The sequence below is a fragment of the Amphibalanus amphitrite genome, unplaced genomic scaffold (genome assembly GCF_019059575.1).
Source record: "Amphibalanus amphitrite isolate SeventyFive unplaced genomic scaffold, NRLGWU_Aamphi_draft 001082F_arrow, whole genome shotgun sequence".
NCBI classification, from domain to species: Eukaryota; Metazoa; Arthropoda; class Thecostraca; order Balanomorpha; family Balanidae; genus Amphibalanus; species Amphibalanus amphitrite.
The window spans coordinates 128,248-150,435 of record NW_024882576.1 but is presented as its reverse complement, the minus strand read 5'-3'; the positions used below and the strand labels follow the sequence as shown (position 1 = coordinate 150,435).

At 51.3% G+C, this 22,188-nt stretch overlaps 3 protein-coding genes across 3 annotated transcripts; all 3 read right to left on the bottom strand.

Annotated features, from left to right (window-relative positions):
• Window positions 1-344: 344 nt before the first annotated feature.
• Window positions 345-10,075, bottom strand: LOC122369887 (zinc finger protein 574-like). Its single transcript, XM_043344995.1, has 2 exons — window positions 9,932-10,075; window positions 345-4,316 (listed from the first exon to the last, which is right to left on the bottom strand). Exon 2 carries the CDS (start codon window positions 4,303-4,305, stop codon window positions 1,261-1,263), a length of 3,045 nt encoding a protein of 1,014 aa, XP_043200930.1. The 5' UTR covers window positions 4,306-4,316; window positions 9,932-10,075; the 3' UTR covers window positions 345-1,260.
• A 750-nt stretch (window positions 10,076-10,825) lies between these two features.
• Window positions 10,826-19,096, bottom strand: LOC122369888 (ataxin-10-like). Its single transcript, XM_043344996.1, has 4 exons — window positions 18,687-19,096; window positions 13,579-13,692; window positions 12,973-13,094; window positions 10,826-12,687 (listed from the first exon to the last, which is right to left on the bottom strand). The coding sequence occupies exon 4, from the start codon at window positions 12,457-12,459 to the stop codon at window positions 11,122-11,124; it is 1,338 nt and encodes a 445-aa protein (XP_043200931.1). The 5' UTR covers window positions 12,460-12,687; window positions 12,973-13,094; window positions 13,579-13,692; window positions 18,687-19,096; the 3' UTR covers window positions 10,826-11,121.
• LOC122369883 (rhythmically expressed gene 2 protein-like) lies at window positions 14,786-15,487 on the bottom strand. Its single transcript, XM_043344989.1, has one exon. It carries the CDS (start codon window positions 15,485-15,487, stop codon window positions 14,786-14,788), a length of 702 nt encoding a protein of 233 aa, XP_043200924.1.
• Window positions 19,097-22,188: the final 3,092 nt, after the last annotated feature.

Here is a 22,188-nt window from a genome sequence, read left to right as displayed (position 1 = left end):
ATGGGATAAAACATGTCAATGCTGGTTAAATTCAAATACTGCCAATAGTCTGCGGTTGGCATGCAATAAACTTTTGCGATACATCTGAAACGTCCTCATAACTGGTCATAATGTGAATGGTGTTCGTCATTGCCATGCTAAGTCGCTGGTCTGAGGACAGTGTAAAAACCAATGGTTGTGACAGCAGGTGTAGTGTGTAAAACCATAACCAGTTGCAATAGTGAGTATGACTTGGGCCTGGATAAAAATGTCTTCACTTCCGCCCCTGATAAACATTGTTCAACTGTTCGTTGTTAAAATTCTACCGCGGTATTCTAAGAGCAGTTTTATCAAATAAAGCTTTGCACATCAATGTTTGTATTGCATTGAAAACGTTCCATAATAGCGTGTCAAAAACAGATCTTAAAGACCAGTTGACATGAAGGAAGCACGCAACAAGACTTTCAGAACAACGGTTGGGACGAAATTAATACATAAGTCAAAGCAAGCAACGCGCCAACAGCGACAAGAGTGAATCATGTAGGTAAATGATGTAAAAAACGACACGACACAAGGCAAATGTAATGAACAGAAAGCTAGCAGATGAAAGTAAACGTGCCCTTCAGCCAATTTTGAGCATCTCAAGCATCGCTACATGAAACAAACACTTTAAGGCAAGCATCGGAAAGACGAGAGTGAACGGGCACTCACATTTCCATCCGACAAGTGCACGCTCGCAGTCACCGCGCTCAGATCCAACTAGACGCAGCGCGCGCAGCGGTTTGCGGTGTCCCTCCGCCGCAATCAGCGACTGATATCATCACCACAGGACGCACTGCCTCCAGCGGCGCTCCGCAACGCACACAGCCGCGGATACTCGGCGATAAGAGCGGACACACCCGCCCGCCGCCGGCCACATCAGACGTGACCACAGCCTGTCGAGTAACTCACACTCACAACACCGCTTCACAGCTGCACATTACGAGCCAAGGCTGTCATGGAAAACAAACTAATCTAGCAAGTTCGCAGGGCAGATCAGGCGAGTTGGGAACCAGAATAGGTTGTTACGTCCAAGATTGCTTTACTACTGCGTCGGGTTACGTCGGGTTGAAGTAGGAATAGGATACGTCAGTCATGCAGGCTGAGGCACAGTACTGCGCTACACTGGATATGCTGTTACGATCCCTCGTCTTGGTGCTAGGTCGGTAATGCGATAAGTGGCATGCTGCTATATGAACATGGTATGATGTACGAGACTATCCCGTCAGGTACGGCTCATCACTACGTCAGGTACGACACGAACTGCGGCTCGCTGGACTGCAGGTCCACGGTGAAGGTCTGCTCGCCGGTGGCCGTCTCCTCCAGCAGACACACCGGCAGGTCCACGGACAGCGTCTCCACCTGGACGGCCTGCTGGTGCTGCGGCGGCTCCTGTGGCGGGGGATGAGGTTGGGACGGGACGGCGGCGGGAGCGGCAGACACCGGTCGGACCGCCACCCGCCGCCGGCCCCGCGCCGACACCGCTTTAGGAGCAGGAGCTCCCGTCTGTTCGGCAGCAGCGTCGGCAGTCGGCTGCTGCTTCTCCTGAGGGTCCGACGACGGCGTGTCTTCACTTTCCTTCCGGTGGTAGATAGACATGTGTTTGTTGAGCGCCGTTTTCGAGATGAACGACTTGCTGCAGTGTGAGCAGTGCAGGGGTCGCTCTCCCGTGTGTCGGCGCATGTGAAGCTGTAGGTTATCCGGCCGGTTAAAGGTCTTATCACAGAACGAGCACTTAAAGGGCCGCTCCCCCGTGTGGACCCGCCGGTGGTAGCGCAGGGAGCTCAGCTTGCGGAACGTCTTGTCGCACTGGTCACACTTGATAGTCCCGGTGTCACCGTGTTTGAGCGCCTGATGGTCGCGCAGGGAAGCCGCCGATGGCCAGGTCCGCTGGCAAATCTCACAGAACTTGCGTCGGTCACTGTTGTGCAGCCGCATATGTGACACCAGGTGCACCCTCTGAGTGAACGCGCGGCCGCACTCGTGACACACGTGCTCGGCGGCCGTCGGCTCGTGCTGAGACACCTGGTGGTTCTTCAGGTGCTGTTTGGATGAGAAGCTCTGCCCGCACACGACACACAGGAACGGCTTGCTGTGCGTTTTGAGATGAGACCACAGGCCGTGACGGGTAAAGAGTTTGCCGCAGACGTCACACACACAGTCTTTCTCCGAGTCTCCGTGCGTCCGCTCGTGGTGACGCAGACCTGGCAGCGAGGAGAACGCTTTACCGCACGCCTCACAAACAAACGGCTTTTCGCCGGTATGCGTGCGCACGTGGTCCGCTAGAGCAGTGGCATTACACAGCCTTTTACCACAATGCTCGCAGTCATGAAGGCCACTGGTAGTCCCAGACTGCGCGGATTTATCTACTGCGGTAGGGACAGTCTTCTCCACGGGGCTAGGTGTCGCATCGAGCTCCGCAGCGAGCGAGCGCCGGGGCCGACCGCGCCGCCGGGGTCGCTGCAGCGCCATCGGTGACTTTACGCCTGGTTTGTAGTCGGGGTCGTCCGGGTCCTCTCTTGCCAACGGCGGCGGAGGGGGCACCGGCAGCGGAGGACGTCGGCTCGTAGGAACGGCTGTGATCGTCAGGTCGGCGTCCAGGGGAGCGATGGTAGCCAGTCCAGTCATCAGGTCCTCAGTGCTGGAGTCGAGCTGATTTACACGATCAGACACACTCGAATCAGTCGGCGGCGCCAGACGTGGCGCTCCCGACGCTGAGCGCTCCCTCCCCTCCATCGGCCGGTCCACCGCGAGCGCCACGGCCGGTGAATCAGCGGTGACCGCTGAGCGGAAGCTCCCTGGATTTACATACACAATCAGCTCAGCGTCCACTGGCGGCTCGCGAGGGTGCTCCACAACCTCTGGACCTGCCGGCGAGACCTCACTGACGACCTCCGCAGGCAGCGGCGGCTGCGGCGGCGGCCGAGGCGACTCGGCCGGCGTCGTATTACGCCGTTTCCGCAGCCGTGTCTGTGCGTAGCTCTCCGTCGGCGACTGAGTCTCGGTCATCGTCCTCCGTCGGCCAGCGCGCCTCGGTTTCGGCGCCGGCGTCTCGGTCGCGCCCAACCCGTCTGCGTCCGTTTTTTCCATCGGGAGCAGCTTGAAGTCGATCCAGGCGGACAGCCGCCGTCTGAACTGCTCAGCAGAGGGAGCCGCCGGCGTCTCCCCGCCGTAAATGTAGTCCAACACACCATGGAGATCCTCAGCGCTCAGCGTCGGCAGCACGAGCCGGTCGGGACTGGCGAGACTAGCCGGGAGACGCACGGACGCAGAATCCCCGCTGAGCGACCGGGATCGTACCGACGCATCGTCCGCGCAGTCGGCCGCCGTGGCAGCACCGTCACCAGCATCTACTTCCCCCGGATCCAGAGCGGCGGCCGCTAGAGTCTCGAACGTCCGTCTGACCAGTGGCGAGTACATACAGAGTGCCAGCTTGTGCGCGCTGACCGGCACTCCGCCGGCGGGCAACAGGGTCACGCTGGTACCCACACCGGCCCGTAGCAGAAGCAGAGCCTCGGCTGGTAGCCCGCAGCCGCGCCGGCACCGTACAGTTTCGCTGTATGGCGCCGGCCTCCGATCGGGCGGCAGTGGCGACAACACTGGCGGGGGCAGGACCGAGTCGCTCCCGGCGCCCGGTGTGAGGGGTACCTCCACCGCCAGCAGCAGGGCGGCGAGTCGTCCGGCGCCGAGCCGTCGGCACAGCTCCACCAGCGGCGCCGCCTGGGTCGCGTTCAGCCGCGCTCCGCCGGCGGGCCGCTGCAGGAGCGCCACCAGTCGCTGCACGGCCTCTGGCGGCGCGGCGGGCAGCAGCAGCGCGCCGTCCGACAGCCGCTGTGGCGGCGGCAGACTCGAGAACGAGAGCAGCGCCAGAGGAGGCAGCGGCAGCGCGCGCCGGCCGGCGGCGAACACCACGGCACAGGGCGGCAGCGGCGGCGGCGCGCGCAGACAGGCTGCCACGGCTGCCTCCATGCCCGCCTCGGTCAGACGCAGCGAGAAGCGGCCGGCGCGCCGCTCGCTGGTCTCCACCACCAGCCGGTCGGCGTCGTCGGCGGCGGCGCGCAGCACCCGCTGGGCGGCGCTCAGGTAGCGCGCCGAGCAGGCCACCGGCACGACGCCGCCGCCGGCCGGCCACGGACCGTCCGGGCGTAGCCATGACAGCAGAAAGCGCGGGAAGCCGATGCGCCGCGCCGCCGACGGCTCCGGTGTCAGGAACACGTCACAGAGCTCGTCCCAGCGCGATCGGAGCGCGCACTCCTGCAGTGCCAGGAAGGAGGCTTCGTCCAGCATGGTGCCACCGTCTGAAAGGATGCAGGGTCTTCAGCTGGAGGCTTGCTGACTTGCAGACCCTCACTGCCATGGAGCTAGTGCTTTCTGTTTCTCACTGGATGGACAGGCAACATATCTTGGCATGCAGCTTCAGCTGGCTTTAGAAATAATGCACTCTAAAACAAAATCAAGTTCCAATTTTTTATTCACTACAGTGCAGGAAGAAAAAGGACAACAAAATGTACAAGTTTGTGACAGTTTGAATATATTTCTTATGCAAAAGGAAACAGGAACTAAAACTGGTGATGGTCATTGACCTCACCAAACCTCCAGATTCTCTAGATTCACTGATCAGTGACAGTACAGGCTAGGTACAGCCTACAAAGGCATTAGTTGAATGGAATGCAGCTTCAAAGTATTTACCTATTGATCACAATTCACAGCTTACTAAAGCTTTATTACCAAACTACAAAGGTAGCATTCACAACAAAATATTGACAGACCTCAAACTGCCAGACTTAAAAACAGCTTGGGAATACTGAAAAAGATATTGAATGACCAAAAGCTAGTTACAGGTACACCATTTATAACTTTACTACTTAACAGCAGAAAAGACAACAAAGGAAATGAAAAAAAAAACACAACACGGGTAAGAAGTATATCAGCATAAGACGAACAAGACTAAGAGCAAAAAAAGTGAAAAATTAGTTCACTAAATTAGTTCCCGCCACAACAGTGACCTGATGTGATTTATCTACTCGCAGTGTCTGGCTAAATTGAGTTTTTTTTCTGAGCTGAATTTCACCCAGGCAAGCAGCACGTGATAAAAGAAAAATGAGCATTTTTTGATTTTTATGAGCATGATAAAAGAAAAACATTTCACATCAACAAAAAATTATAAATATGGTGCATGTCAGTTGAAATAAACCAAGTTGAAGTCAAAGTGATGACAACTACAGTTCCTCATCGCATATGCTGCTGGCCGGTGACTTCAACTACCCTCGCTTGAACTGGGACACTTTGTCTAGCCCTGCCCCAGATGACCATCCAACTCACCTGTTTATGACCAAGTTAGCTGATCTGTTTTTAGTCCAACACATCTCAAGGCCAACACGATACAGAGCTGGATGCGAGCCGAGTCTTTTGGATCTGGTTTTCACAACTGAGGAGGGAATGGTGTCCAACATTGAATACCTGCCTGGTCTCAGCAAGAGCGACCACCTCCTACTCAGGTTCACAGTCCACTGCTACACTGCCCCAACCTCAGCCCAACTTACCAAGAAACCTGCACTCCACAAGGCAGACTTCAACCTTCTACGAGTTGAAGCAGCCAAAGTTGACTGGGGCCAAATCCAAGATGCGAATCCGCAGTGCGCGTACACTTTCTTCAAGAAGACTATATCAGATCTAGTTGACCAACATGTGCCCAAGACAAGATGTGGAAAGTCAAAGAACTTATACATGAACAGAGAAGCCCTTTGCTTGCGCAAAAAGAAAAGGAACTTATGGGCTACCTATGCAAGGACTCTAAACACCAGTGATCTCAACAAGTTCATTGTATGCCGTAATAGGCTGAGGAAGATGACAAGGAAGCTAAGAAGAGATTTTGAAGCCCAGATCACAAAAGACATCAAAACCAACCCTAAGGCTTTTTGGAAATATGCGAACACCCGCCTCAAGACCAAACCTGGGATTGATGTTATCGAAAATGAGCTAGGGCAACCCAAAAGCTCTCCCAGCGACAAAGCAGATCTGCTCAACAAGTTCTTCTCCAGCGTCTTCGCGACAGAGGATCAGACCACCATGCCAGTACCCCGAAGCCAGCCTTTTCTTGGTGACAGACTATGTGAGGCAGCTATAACTTCAGAAGAAGTCTATCAGAAACTCAGGGGCGGCGCCACGGGTTTTCGATAGGGGGGGACGGGGACCGAAAATTGAAAATCCCAAAAGTAGATACTGATCGTGTATGCAAAAAAAAAAAAACGAGGCACGTAACGCCGCGAAACTTGGCAAGGCCCAAAACACATCGAATGGTGCATCCCGTTTCCAAACTTATCCTAGGACACCTAAGATCGATCACCTTTTCAAGCATCCTTGCCTCTAAATCAAAATTTGCAGTCTTGCCAACTCAAAGCTGAGGGGTGTTCACGGGCACCGCACACTGCTGCGTGCGGTGTGTGCGGAGCGTCCAGCAGGCGTGGGGGTAGGGGATGGGTAGGCGGCTCTGACGTCACGGCTGCGTGCGGTGGACGGTTCGCTGTGGCCAGTCCCGACCGGCCACAGCGGTCGCTGTGTGCGGTGACGGAAGGCTGACGTAGGGACGCAGTGGGCGGAGCTTGGAGGCTGTGTGCGGTCCGACCGCACACAGGGCCCGTGAACAGCCCTCTGGTTTCCTACAAGCTGCGAACTGCTTAGGTATGAGTAGCAGTGCCAGCTATTCTTACGTTTCGTACTTTCAAATTTTCGATCTTATGTCTGGTCAGCTTCAGGGCTTCACCATCATATAGTCATGGAGGAAAAGTGGGAATGTCTTCTGCTCTGACAAGTGCGCCAAAACTGCAATATAATTTCAGAATCATGACATCACCACCTGATCCATATGCAACGGGCAGGGTGCAGCTAATGGCTAGCCGTCAGTGGTCATGTCATCGGTGGTCACTCAAAAGGACATGCTAGGTCATGGAAGGTCACCAGCCGTTATTTGATCACACTTTCTGATGGATTTTACTTGCCAAGAGCTTCGCGGGAAAAACGAGCGCATGCACCGTTGAAAAAATTGAGTGAAAGGGTCTCAGGTCCGGCGACCTCTGCAGGTGAAATGCCCCAGGGTAGGATTTCGGTGCTTGTTGATTAACTTCGTCAAAAATGGCAGTAGAGCTGTGATGTCGGCACCATTGTGTGCGTCATGATCGAGCTGGCACGACCTGCATCGTTCTCATATTCACCCTCCAATCGTAACAACTACAGCAGGGATTGGCAAATGGCGGGGCACCCCCTTTGGGAGGTAGGTAATGAAGGTCTCTGGAAACCTTATCCCACATCTCTTTAGCATTAGTGGCTCTCCTTATGGAACAGGTTTCTTGACTGGTCTGTTTCACCCCAGAATTCAAAGACTAGTCAAGGTAAAACCGAGCGCACCACAGTGAGCACAATTTGATAAGCTGGTGTATCTCAATTTTCATGTAGAACCTTTCACGTATCACGGACCTAAAACCCTTTCGTGCACTCATGCAAAAGCAACTGCCATGTTTCAACAGCTGGTAATGGCATTTTCACAGCCGCTGACGTAAGAAGGGGAGGGATGGGGGGCCCCCAGCCGTTCGGCCGCCGACCGAACTTAGTTTTGCAGAAAAAAAAACCGAGTGCTATCGAACCCCTTGACGAGAGGGAGCCGATGCTATATCCAATTATAAGGTCTTGGGCTACTGCGTGCTTTTTTGGTCCTGCCTGGTGCCTGTGATCTATCCGAACACTTCTCCCCACAAGTGCTGGGGTTAAATGGCATAGATTTCAAATGGTTCCTGTGGTAGAACTGCCATGCTTGAATTTGACTAATTAGGAATGGAAAATTTTCATATAGTAACGGAAATCTATGGAATTTCAGTGAACTTGGTTTTATCGGCAATGGGGTCTGGCAGTGGGGTGAGGAGGTAATAAGTAATAACCCTGCCTGGCGCCCCAAAAAGGGGGCACGATCCCCGAGGCCCTGCCGATCACCTTATAACTATGTACAGGCATCACAGCTCCACACCTTTTGCAGATGGCCAGGACCCCCTGCGATGCATCCCAACAGCAATCTTTATTCAGAACCTGCCTTGATTAACCAACGATGCATTAAATGCGACGGATAGCTCTATAATGCATTATTATCAACTATTGAACGGGCCTCGCCGATAGGGGGGTACTGTACCCCCCTAACTTTCGATAGCGGGGGACCTGTCCCCCCCGTCCCCCCCGGTGGCGCCGCCCATGCAGAAACTGCTCAAGCTGAATGTGTCGGGAGCCCTGGGGCCTGATGGACTGCATCCCAGGGTGCTTAAGGAACTGGCTCCACAGATCGCTGTTCCTCTGTCCCAGCTGTTCAATGCTTGCCTCCAGACTTCTAGTGTCCCAGATGAATGGCGCCATGCTGTGGTAGTACCTATTTTCAAGAAAGGATCAAAACAGTCAGCAAGCAACTACAGACCGATCAGTCTAACATCCATTATCTGCAAGACCATGGAAGCAATCATGCGAGACAAGTTAATGGACCATCTTGCCATGAACAATCTGCTTAGTCCACACCAACATGGGTTCCGCCCCAGTCACTCCTGTAGCACCCAGCTACTGGAAACAATGGACGCCTGGACCAAGATTATTGAAGACAAGCAACCATTGGATGCAGTATACCTGGACTTCAGAAAAGCATTTGATTCTGTGCCCCATGGCCGACTTCTATTGAAACTTCAGGAACACGGCATCGATGGGAAACCCCTGGGCTGGATAAGAGCTTTTCTTACTGATAGAACTCAACAGGTCCGGGTTGAAGGGGCAGTGTCCACACGAGCTAGAGTAACAAGTGGAGTACCTCAAGGATCTGTGTTGGGACCTCTTCTGTTTCTTATCTACATCAACGACATACCAGACCACATCTCTTCCAGTATCAAGTTGTTCGCTGACGACTGCAAAGTGTACCATCCAGTATACTCTTCCCAGGCTAGCGATACACTGCAAGAGGACTTGAACAAACTCGGAAACTGGTCGAGCCAGTGGCAACTCCCATTCAATCTTGACAAATGCCATGTCCTTCGCGTAGGCCCGGGCAACCCGAACACGACGTACATGATGTTGGGAAGACCCCTGAAGACCACTGAGAGCGAGAGAGACCTGGGAATCATTGTCGATGGCCTGCTAGACTTCCACCAGCAGACGGCAGCAGCTGTCGCCAGGGCGAACAGAATCCTTGGTATCATCAAGAAGTCTTTCGCAAACCTCGACAAACAGTCCCTGCCAGTGCTCTTCAGGTCTCTGATCCGGCCACACCTTGAGTTCAGCAACTGTGTCTGGGGACCCTTCTCAAGAGGAGATCAAAGGCTAGTGGAAAGGGTTCAGCGCAGAGCAACCAAGATAGTACCTGAGTTACGTCTGAAACCCTATTCTCAGAGACTTCGTCTGCTCGACCTACCGTCGCTAACTTACCGCCGGCTTCGAGGCGACATGATAGTTATATACCAGATCCTCCACGGCGCCATGCAGGTTCAAGAAGGGCTTCTCCGCCTCGCCGAGACCAGAACCACTCGAGGTCACCCCTTCAAGCTACACAAGCCCCATGCCATCTCCAGAGCAAGACGGAGCTTCCTGAGCGTCAGAGCAGTGAACAGTTGGAACAGTCTGCCTCTACACGTCGTCTCTGCCCCCTCTCTCAATGCCTTCAAATCCCGAATCGACATCCACTGGAAAGCGATCCGCTTTTCCTCCGTCTTCGACAACTGATACCAACCAGTACCTACAGAGCGAGTACTTACAGTAAAGATCCGGTCCAACAGGCCTATATATATAGGCCTCAAAATTCCGTGTACACCTAAGGTAAGGTAAGGTAAGGCAAAGTATTGCTGGTAAAAATGCATCCTAGCTTCAGTATAACTGGCCTGGCAACATCCGCCCTCACCTGAAAGCCTCTTGATTGCTGATTTGCTATGATTTGAGAAGCAAATCCATCTTCTTACTCTATGCAGGATAGTCGCATCATCATTATTAAATATATCAGAACGTGCACTGTGCAGTGAAACACAAACAAAACTCAAACAGCATCGCCTCAGGAAATAAGGCAAAATAACGTGGCGAGCATTGGCGCAGCAGCTACAATGAATGATGGGCCAATGACGTATGAAAACTGGTCGTCTTTCAACCAATTGAAAATAAGTGCACACATTCAGTTTGAAACATTTGGGACAATTTGAAAACATTATCAATATTTCAGAATGTATAATTGTTTAGGTATTCTCATGGTATTTTGATAAAAAAATCTTCTATGATATAAACAGCGACTTCAAAAGCGAACATTTTATACAAAATTATGACGTAATATATCAGCATCTCTAAAGCCGCAGCAGAAACGATCCGAAAAGGGAAAACCTCAGTGTTGCGTGGAGCGTAGGATTTTCCTGGGGACTTGGGGACTTCCAAGGGACTTCCCGCGCTGGGAATCCCCGGTCCTGGTAAAGTGCAGTGCAGGGCCGTATAAGAAGCGTGCCAGTGAAACTATGGGCGGAACTCAACCAAAACTGATGCAAGCTCAAACGTGATGCGCGAGTTTTCCGAACCCATTGCCAAGTCCTTTCGCGTTCTGTGAGATTCTCCGTTTGTGTAGCTAAGTGGTGCCGAACGGATTTCTTTCCATATTAAAGCCAAGCCCTGCATCTCAAAGCTGTTGAAATACCGGTCTGACGCAGCTACTGACTATCGAAGGGCGGTCCCATGGTAAACACAAATAGCTACTTAAGAACGCCCCTATGTAGACTCCGGCCATCTGTAGAAACCGCATCCAGACATCTGGCGCATAATCCATATCACCTGAAACTGTATTGCATGTTAGATCTTTGAATGCTGGGAACGAGGTAACTGGTGGTGATAAAGAACACCATTTCGTCATTTGTCGAATTGGCAGCGTATCACAGCTCACAAGCTCAAAGTGAGCTACAAGAAGCAGTGTCAAATGGCGTCCCGCGAACGAATGCAAACGACGGTAACACCGGGAGTAGTATCGCTATCGCAGGTTGCACATCACCGACTCCGCCACCGACCCGTACCACTCGCCTATCACCGAGCTGCCAGAGCTGAGCCCCCACAGCGGCCCGTTCACTGTCCGGGCGGGACCGACTGCACGCGGATCCGGCCCGCCTCGGTCACGGTAGTCATCCCCATCCTGCGCAGCTCCTCGGCGGCCGCCGGCGCCACGCTCTCCATCTTCAGCTCGCTGATCTCGCGCTGGTTCTCGGGGCACAGTTCGCACAGGTTTCGCACGGCCACCACGGCCCACTGCTGCAGCAGCGGATTGCGCGCGTCCAGGTTACAGCACTCGAGGACCACGGGGATGGCCCGGCAGCGGCGCGCCGCGTGCTGCGCGGACGGCCGCCGCCACACCAGGTTCCCCAGCAGGCGCACCAGCTGCGCCTTCAGGCCGAACGTCGGCTCGGCGCTCAGCTCCTCGGCGGCGCCGGTGCGTTCCAATTCGGCCAGCTTCCCCAGCGTGCTGAACGCCGTGCCCTCCTCCTTGCTGAGTTCGTGGACCTCGCGCAGGATGCGCACCACCGCCTCCAGCAGGACGTCGTCCTTCTGCAGCACCGGCCTGAGCCGGTCCTCCGCCGACAGCACCCCCAGCAGCTCCAGGATCTTCTTCATCTCGATCGGATCGGCGGCCGCCACCGGCGACTGAGAGCGCGTCAGGAACCGCTCAGAGAGGAAGGTGGCAGCCTCGGCGGGCAGCTGCAGCCGGCCGGCCTCGCACGCCACCAGAACCAGGTCCAGGAGAACCGCATAGTGCACCTCCGACACGGCACGGTACACGGACACAAAGTCGGCGGCGCACAGCTCCTCCACGCAGAACAGCGCGAACTCCGAGTCTAGTGTCACCAGCATCAGCAGCATGGAGACCAGCGAGCCGAAGTCGGGCCGCGCCTGCAGACTCGCGCGCACCTCTCCGTTACCCTTGACCGTGTTGAACATCAACGTGGCGGCATACGCAGGTAGTTTCTCGTCGTTTGTCGAGAGAAGCTCGAGGATCTGATCCTGAAGAGCCTCCCAGACGGCGGTCTGTGCCGACTGGCCGGCTGACACCATGTTCCCCAGGAGCTGGACGGCGCAGCGGGCCGCCACCAGCCGCGGTTCAGAGTCGCGCGGCCGGCGCAGCAGCGCGGCCAGGTATCCAATCAGCTCCCTGTCGGCGGCCAGTCGCTGCCGGTGCTCCGCAGACACGGCGGCCGCGTTCCTCAGGCAGCGTAGCGCCTCCGTCTGAGCCGATACTACGGCCGCGTCCTCTGCCTCCGCCAGCCTGACCAGTGCCGACACAATACCGAGTCCCTCCGCGGACAGACAGTCCGGGTCGGCGCGGAGACCGGCGGTCAGCTCCGCCAGATGATGCTCCGCCTCCGGCCACTCCCCGGCCCTCACCGCGCGCTCAGCAGCCTCAGCACTCATAGTTCTGCAACTGCGTCACCCTCTGGTTCAGCCCGCGGTCCCACTAGCCGCGCGAGCGCCACCTCGCCGGCGGAGAGCAGACGCGCTATGTCCGCCTGGTCTTCCTCTCCGCAGCGCCGCTGGACTCCTAGTTTCCGCTCGAGTTCGGTAAGCTGAGAGACGCTCTCCCCGGCCTGTTCGGTGAGCTCGGGGCGGTCTTCGCGCAGGTGAGATACCGCGATCGCAGCACTGGCGACAGATAGACGAGGGACACGATCAGAACGTATGACAGTGATGAATGCCACTTACAAGCGGTCAGAGATGTGTCAGCTACGGTGAAGGCAAGCATCATATTAAAAAATGAGGCACAATTAGTTCGTAAAATAACAGTTTAGTACCCATCATTCACATTATATAGGTAATTGTGCTCAAGGACCCCTCATGGCAAATTGCTTGAAACATGGCCAGCTTTCAAGCAGGTGATCTCCACCGGTCAACCTCCCGAGGCAGCAGCAAAAGTCGCAGCAGACTCACCAAAGCCGCCCTCTGAGCTGCGCGATCGGCCAGACCCGTTCCAGACCGTCCTTGTAGCCGACGTCAAAGTGCTGCTGCAGGTTGGACTCCTCGCCGTCCGAGCGGCCCTCCCTGTAGGCGTCCTACAGAAGAGCCCGAGTGGCACGTCAGTTACAATATCCGCAGGAGGGTGACAAGTCATTTATAGCTCACATGCTGACGATTAAGTAGGTAAGAGGAGAGACAAAACAAAGACGATTGGCAAGCGTGAAGCGGTATTTCAGCTGTTATTTTATCGCAGTACTACCCATTTCAAAGGACACCTCGTGCGATTTTGCCTCATTTCCCATACCAACGTAATCGTATTTACAGACATAAACAAATGGACATTTTATCGCAAACTTCATGATGGCGTGCACTACCCATTTCAAAGGACACCTCGTGCGATTTTGCCTCATTTCCCATACCAACGTAATCGTATTTACAGACATAAACAAATGGACATTTTATCGCAAACTTCATGATGGCGTGCACCGCATGATCTCGTGACAAAGCGCGCACCCGAAATCATTTGCGCAATGCACACGGTATAGTTCGTCTCGTCCTTTGTTCCGTGCGGGGACGTACCGTGAGCAGCCGCCGCTGAGCCTTCTGCCAGTCCTTCCTCTCCAGCTCCAGTAGAGCCGAGTCGTCAGCGCCGTCCTCCATCCATTCAGCGGGGAGACCGGGAGATAATCAGACCTGAAACGGAGGCACACATGTCAGGGAAGCATATGTGGCAGAGGAAACGGGGGAAAATGTCAAAGTTCGTAGTGTGATCTTTCTGGGTGGCTGGGGTCGGGGAAGTCAAGAGACCTTGTGCCCTTGTCTGTATAAATTGCGAGCAGTGATGCCCTTGCACCTGGTTTGCGAAAACAATCAGACTACTGGTAGTTTAAACTACCAGTAGTCTGATTGTTTTCGACTGTCTGTCGGTGGAGGGACTCGGTATCGTGTCGGCCCTGGTCAGTGGAATTCCAGTGACATGGATTATCAAAGCCAAGATTAATGTGAGCCGCCGTCAATCTGTGGGTCGTTTTCCCCGTTCTGATCGGAGCGCATTGTTTTCACTTTTGGCTCCTATGCGCGTATTTTCACCCTAACCAGCCAGCACAACCCCGCAATTTCACTACGAAGTGGAATTCGTAGATATTTCCGTTGTCCATTGTCATGCGACACCCAAAGAAGAGTCAATAATTGGTGTATTGACCTTAAAACATGCAATATAATTTGCATTGCATCGCATCATCACCAGATAGGCATTGCACCAGCCACCATTAGAGCTATCCAGCAGCTTGCGACGCGCGACCAGAACCCTTTTAGTAAAGTTATCACTTATCGCTATTATCATCTTGGACGGACCAGGCATGTACAGACTTTAAAGTCACATTGCAATATAAATGCCTTCTTGTTGTTCCATCTAACACATTTCATGTGCAGTTAGACCCGTAATATGTCAGCGCTTCCTTTATCTTTCGGCATAAATCTACCACGTCCGCATTATGCACCTCATCGCACACACAATCTACGTCTCTGCTGGCCTGCGGCATTAACATTTTTATCTACCCGTCACCGCTTATTGCCATGAAACACCAGTATAGGCCGGTGTATACCATCCATCATTCGTAGTAGGTACCGTAAAACGACAAACAACTTAACAGAATTATGTCCACTACATGTTAAAAGCACATAAGCTTAGCGATTTAGCGATCCCAGCGCGTTTACCCCAGTTTTGTCCTATCTATCAGCAGCATGCTCAGTCGTTTCACGGAAAGTTCCGTTCGTCGCTATCAGTTCAGAACTTCAGGTATTTCTCTAGATCGGCCAGCCGGGGACACAGGTGCGCCGGATCGACCCCCGCCTCTGGCGGCACCGACCCCACCAGAACCGCCTCCCAGCCGGCGGCACGCGCAGCCTCGTAGTCCAGTCTCACACTGTCACCCACGTGCGTGCAGCGGTCAGCACCCGCCGAGCGTCGCGCCAGCTCGAAAATCCGCTGGTCGGGCTTGCAGAACGGATGCTCGTACGACGCGATCACAAAGTCAAAGTACTGGCTCAGCTCGAACCGTTCCAGCAACCGGTGCAGGCGCGGGTCGAAGTTGGACACGACGCCGAGTCGGATGTCGCGCGCGGCCAGTCGCTCCAGCAGTGGCACGGCCCCCTCGGCCGTGCGCCAGCACTCCACGCCGGCGTAGTCGGCCAGGAGGCGGTCGGCCACGGCGCCGGCCGTCTCGGAGCTCGGCGGCGCCGCGCTGGCGTCCGTCAGCACTCGGCCCACCAGCGTGGTCCACCAGCGGCGCCAGCCGCCGGCCAGGCCGCGCCCGAAGTTGGGCTCCTCCGCCAGCAGTGTGCGGAAGTGGTGCCGGAACGAGCGGTCGGCCTCGGGCGCCGAGACCACGAGTCCGTGCCGGCCGGCCACCGCCGCGTAGTAATCCCCCGGCGAATAGCGCAGCCGGATCAGCGTGTTGGTCGCGTCAAACGTGACTAGGCGACTCATGGTGGTGCTACAGACGACCGCAGACGTCCTCCTGCAGCAGGATCTGAGTTAATGGAACACAGTCCAAGGTCTTGGCTCCAAACTGTGAGATGTATAGCTGGCTTGGCTTCTGGCTGGCACAGATGACAGGTGTTGGTGACCAAAGCTCTCTAGGCTAGGTGGGCATGACCATTTTGGCAACAATAAAATAATATATTTGCTCCTTTTGCTGAAGTCTGCACCTTGACCTTCACTAATAAATATATTTAATGACAATTAGAGTGTAGCAGTTGGCTACACTTCTTTGCTTCACAGCAGCATTGGTATAATTTTCATGACAGCCATTATTCACTAGACTACCATAAGCAAAAGAAAAAAGCATTGCCATTTCCTATGTTAACACCATAATAAAATAAGTCAGTATACTGTGTAGGTAGGTAGGTAGGTAGGTAGGTAGGTAGTTTAAGGTACCCAGTAAGTTACTACCTACTCACCCTCACAGGGCATCATTTAATAGACTTATGCTTCAAGTAAATTACACACTTTCAGCTGTGCATAGGTGGAGTTGAAGAAATTGAAGTGCCATGCTCAGGAATAGAGCTAGCTAGACTGCGAGACAGGCTTATTAACCTGTAAATTAGACGGGCAGACAAATTCATCCAAATCACGTACCATGAATTATTATTATTATTTCTATTATAAATGTTATTATTATTGTTGAGTATCGATGACAGGTTGGATGATGATGTAAATAATAAACCAAATTATTACAAATGCATTCAAATATATTCAAAAAGACACACAAAGCTTTCGGTTCATGGAACCTTGATCACTGTGCAAATGAGTATACCAATCGCTGTAACCGTCTAAAAATTCTTTGAAATTAATCAGCCGCGTGTTTTCTTCTTCTGCTGGTCTACCACCGATTTTGCTGCCATTGACGACCATGTGATAAATCCGTCATTGTCTGCTATTTGACCATGTCAAAATAGCAGACAATGAGCCAAGCTATTTACCAAGAAGGTACATGAAAGCCTTGAAAGAGTTGGCTAATGATAAAAACATAGTTGTGACACAAGCGGACAAAGGAGGGGGAATAATAATCATGGACACGAAAAAGTACGACGAGAAAATGGGAGAAATGCTCGATGATGAAACAAGCTACAGAAAGATGAAACCAGGGCACGGCAAAACCCAAGGAGAAAGTTTCAACAAAAATGTGAGAAAAATCCTTAAAAAATCAGAACGAGGAAAGAAACTGTACCATTTACTCGAAGAAGCGCCAACTCTACCCAAAATGAAAGGCTTACCAAAAGTCCACAAAGAAGGGATGCCGATGCGACCTATAACGTCTGGAATCGGAAGCGCACCTCACAGGCTAGCCAAAGTGCTAGCCAAACCTCTTTCTAGATCTCTTGGTTCCATAAGTGACACCCACATCAAGAACACGTCGGAGATGATGGACAAAATTAGTGAAGTGACAGATGTAAGTGACAAAAAGGTAGCAAGTTTTGACGTTAAGTCTTTATTTACAAACGTCCCAGTTGACGATGCATTAGAGGCGATAGGAAAAGTAGTCGAACGCATGGCCGACGACGAACTACCTCTTCCGAAAAACGACTACCTAGAACTTTGTCAAAATATGCATGAAATTCAACTGCTTCTCATACAAAGGAAATGAATACGCCCAACACAGTGGGCTTGCAATGGGGTCCCCATTAAGCCCAGTAGCAGCATGTCTTTTTATGGAAGTACTCGAAGAAGAGCATTTTCTCAAAATTATTGGTGACGACTCTACTTGGCTTAAGATACGTAGACGACGTACTAGCAATCATTCCGAAAGAAACTGACATTTCTGAAACACTGAACAAACTGAATGCTGTTCATCCAAACATACAATTTACAGTTGAAGAAGAACAAGAAGAAAAGATGGCGTTTTTAGATACATGCATCGTAAAATCAGCCTCAGGCTTCAAATTCAAAGTCCACAGAAAACCGACAAACAAAGAGGATTATGTGCACTTTTACTCAGCACACAGTCAAAGGACGAAAAGCGGAATAGTTATCGGTTTCTTTCTCAGAGCGCTAAGAATCTGCAGCGATGAATTCATTCAGGAAGAGTTCAATCATATTTATACTTCGTTCGAAAAACTGAAATATCCCAGAGGATTTTTAATCAAACAAAAAGAAAAAGCCGAAAAAATCAAAAATCGAAGAAACGAACAAAACAGAAGAAACGAACAAGAAACGAACCAAGCGCAAAACGATGACACCAACAGAAGACTCGAACAACGTACGAACCAAGCACACGGAGATGAGACCGACAGAAGACACGAACGACGCGCGAACCAAGCAAACGGCGACGATGCCAACAGAAGAGACGAACAACGTGCGAACAAAGCACACGAAGATGACACGAGAAGAAAAGCCAACAAAAGAAAGAGATGGATTTCGGTCCCAAATTCGAAAAATATTGATATCATAGTAAGAGCACTTGAAAAGTCAGATATCAAAGTAGCTACAGTAACAGGAAAGAAAACTCAAGATTTAGTCAAGCACCATGAAACCAAAAAAGATACCAGTGATGAAAAAAGTGTAGTTTACGAAATACCATGCAAAGGGTGCCAAAGAACGTACGTTGGGGAGACGGGAAGAGGGGTGGAAGTTCGTTTGAAGGAACACAGAAGCGATGTAAAATTTCACCGAACATCAAATGCAATAGTACTGCATATAGAAAAGTATAACCACTTACCTGACTGGGACGGCACGAAGATATTAGAAAACAATATAAAGAAAGGTACAAGGAAGGTCCTGGAAGCAGCCCACATCATCACACGTGATACGTTTAACAGTAGGAGCGGATTTATCACATGGTCGTCAATGGCAGCAAAATCGGTGGTAGACCAGCAGAAGAAGAAAACACGCGGCTGATTAATTTCAAAGAATTTTTAGACGGTTACAGCGATTGGTATACTCATTTGCACAGTGATCAAGGTTCCATGAACCGAAAGCTTTGTGTGTCTTTTTGAATATATTTGAATGCATTTGTAATAATTTGGTTTGTTATTATTATGATTCCAAGGTGAAGGGAGACTGAGACAGTGAACAAAATAGAATAATGACAATTGTTGAGGAAGTCAAAGTAGCACAGTTTGAGGTGACAGGCATAGAAATAAGGTGAAAGGCCATTTTTTACTATCAAAACCCCTATTGTACTTACAGTCCAGCATTCAACAAATCCCTCAGAAATTCCAAGAAATAGTAGTATATAGGACCTTGGAATTTATTATCAAACAGTTTTCTCTAGCTTGACAACACTTGACAAATAAGCGAATTGTCGCATTTGTCTATTCTCATGTAAGCCTTCAAGTAATCGATCAATAAAATGATGACGACAAAAATTAAGAGAGTGCTACTGACTCTCTAGCAAGTTGAAATTTTCAATAGAAGCCTTCGATTGCTTTATAAAAGAATGACGTCATTGATTTCTTCTCCAATGACTTGAGAGCTATGAGTAAAGTGCATGAAACTGCATGAAACGGTAAACAGGACATGCCTAAGAGCTGGACTTTTTGCACGCGTTCCCCGCCAGGGGGCGCCACTGAGGAAGCACCCTCTGACGTCACGATAAAACTGCGCGCACTGTGCGCACGGTTCTGTAAGCAAGTAATATAGTGGTGGTTTCGTGGTGGAAATTGGAATAAGTATTTTTACGTTGTAAAATTTCAAGCCGTTTTTGTGAAATTATTTAGTAAATACATTTCAAAAGTATTTATTTAAAGTCTGAAAGGAGAATAGTTAGAAGAACATGGATATTTTTGTTCCAATAGCTTATTATGTGAGACATGATCGGTACTAACGGGTACTTCTAAGAAGTAGTGAAGAAGTACCAAACAGCCTGCTCGGCTACGATCGTCAGCTGTCCTTTGGAGCTGGACTTCAACGCTGTAAAAAAAATGTGTGCTGAATTAATTTTTAGTTTCACCAAAATATAAGCAATTTATCATTTCCTTTTCACTTTTGTAATTATTGTTGAGTGAAGAGACATGTCGCTAAGTCTGACAATATAAATTATTAATTAAAAATAACGAAATGCGACGGTAAGTATCTGCTACTAAATTATCACTTGAACCAAATACATGGAGAATCTTGCTCCCATTGCTTATAAAACGTGCTTATCAATACACAAATGTTTTATTTCAGACAAGAAGGATTTATTTGCCTGAAGTCTTGCGTCATGTGTTACTGTTTTGATTCCAAAGACGCTCTCCGGGTCGGGGTAATTTAGTTCTTCATCGATCGATAAGATTTTGATTCCATTGGCATCCAAATTGATAAGCTCAGCACCATGGAGTAAGGGCGTCCCCACAGGGGTGACGCAGGAAATATGAATGGCGTTTACACCGACAGTAGTTTCCCACAGCCGGCAATGGGAATCTCCTGTCGGTGTAAACGCCACTATAGTCCCATCCAACTCAAACACTGGGGAATATCCCCGCACTTTTGAGGACGGAAATCTATGGACCTGCTCGAAAAATAGTGGATAAAATACGGCGAGCTTTCAGTTTTATGGTTGGGTCTCCCTTCCGAGGCACATATTTACGGGGGATATTGGGTCATATTCCCCCGGCGTCCTGATGATCGGCGCCCATCTCAACGTCGAAGGCGCCCTGATACGCGGCACTGCTATCTGTGAAGGTGCCCAGGTTGCTGCCGCTCGAATTTTGGTCGCCTACTTAACAAAACCTCCGTTGGTGCCATCTCAGTTTCCTGGAGGTCAGGCAACCTTCACACGCCGTTGGCTACCTTGGCTGGCCGGCGACTCGTTCCCCTCGTGGCGACGCTCTTGACATCCAGTCAAAAGTTGGAGTGGCTGGCGCCCCCAGTGGGGGCCGGGGAAGGGGCAGTGGGCCTCCACGTTGCTCTCTTCCCGAGCCTATGGTGACTTGGCTCAACTCTCCTCAATAGAATCTGGATTCTGCACGCTGTATTAACATGGGCGTAGACACCACTACGGACAATACGGGCAGTGGGTGTGACAATCAGTAGTGCCATTCATATAGAGGGTGTCATATATGAGCGGAGAGGCAACAGTACAGCTGAGCGGAGAGACAACATTAAAACAACAGTACAGCTGGCGTTGCATGGAGCTGCAGGCAACTGGACAGCGGAGGCTTGCGAAAAATAAACAATTCGTCACTTCAACGTGTAAACAATAGGATAAAAAAAACATAAACACAGATTCTCATGGTCGAACCCATGCACTAGCGGCTCACGGCGGGCACAGGCACGCAGTGCGGTAGCGGTACCGGATCACACGTCATGGGCGTTGTCTCAGCATAGGTTGTTATGAGCGGAGCGGAGAGGCAACAGTACAGCTGAGCGGAGAGACAACATTAAAACAACAGTACAGCTGGCGTTGCATGGAGCTGCAGGCGACCGGACAGCGGAGGCTTGCGAAAAATAAACAATTCGTCACTTCAACGTATAAACAATAGTAAAAGCAACATAAACACATATTCTCATGGTCGAACCCATGCACTAGCGGCTCACGGCGGGCACAGGCACGCAGTGCGGTAGCGGTACCCGATCACACGTCATGGGCGTTGTCTCAGCATAGTTTGTTCGCAATCTAGTTGAAGCCTAAGAAGACGGCCAGTGGGGTCTCACTGCTGCTGAGGCGACCTCGGAGACGATGCGTCGCCCCTCCTGTCGGCGACCTGCGGTGAGCAGGACTCCAGATAGCTGGCTGGCACGTTGCCGACATTGCCAGACGCTGTCAGCAGGCCTCACTGCTGCAAGTGATGTGCAGATGGACGCCAGGTGACTTCGTCTGCAGGCGATTCCGGAGAACGCGGCCTCACCAGGCAGTACCACCTGCATCGCCATGTCGGTGTTTCTAGAAATGGAAAAATAACAGTATCGGTGAAGGACAAGCAATACAATGTATTCTGTTTTCCTCTCTTGCAGGTATACGTAATCTACAATTATCATTGTTCCTATTGCATTCAACTGAACCTGAAAATTCCACATTGGCACATTGTTTGACTAAATTTGTGTAGTTGGGAACAGGGGCGACGCCACGGTACGACGACTGGAGGGGACATTGACCATTTTGGAGGGGATGAGGACCATTTCAAGTCGATTCTTTCCATGCAACGCCATAGGCGTAATGTTAAAATTTTAAAAGGTGGAGGGGACGAGATCCCCTCCGTCCCCCCCCCCCTGTGGCGACGCCCTTGGTTGGGAAGCAGATTGTTTGAAATACATGTTTGGCTGAACAGTTCGGAAAATATTTCATTGATCACTATAGCTGCAACAAAAATAATGAGACAGAAAACATTTGCGCTTACCTGGCTCCTTAGTCAGTCCCGCACAACGGAAGTGGTACCATTTATCGCAGCCGTCGCATCCGACCATCGGTGCTGCAGATGCTGCTACACTCTCCACATTCCCAGTACCTTAGGAGCGTCTTGGCTGTGAAAAGATTACATGAGTCATGGCGCATACATGAATAGTAAGATGTTTTATATGTTTAACATCGCATAGCAAAGACACAACAGCTGGGAGTCAAGTGTAAGCCAAAAGTAAGCCCTGCCATGTTTTGCAGAATGGATTTTAAGCAAGAAAAGCTTTGCTAAAAATGACGCTTGACGAAGCCTCATCCTACTGGGCTGTCTGACATGTCTCCCTGTAAAAAGCATGTGGCCCTTATATTGTAT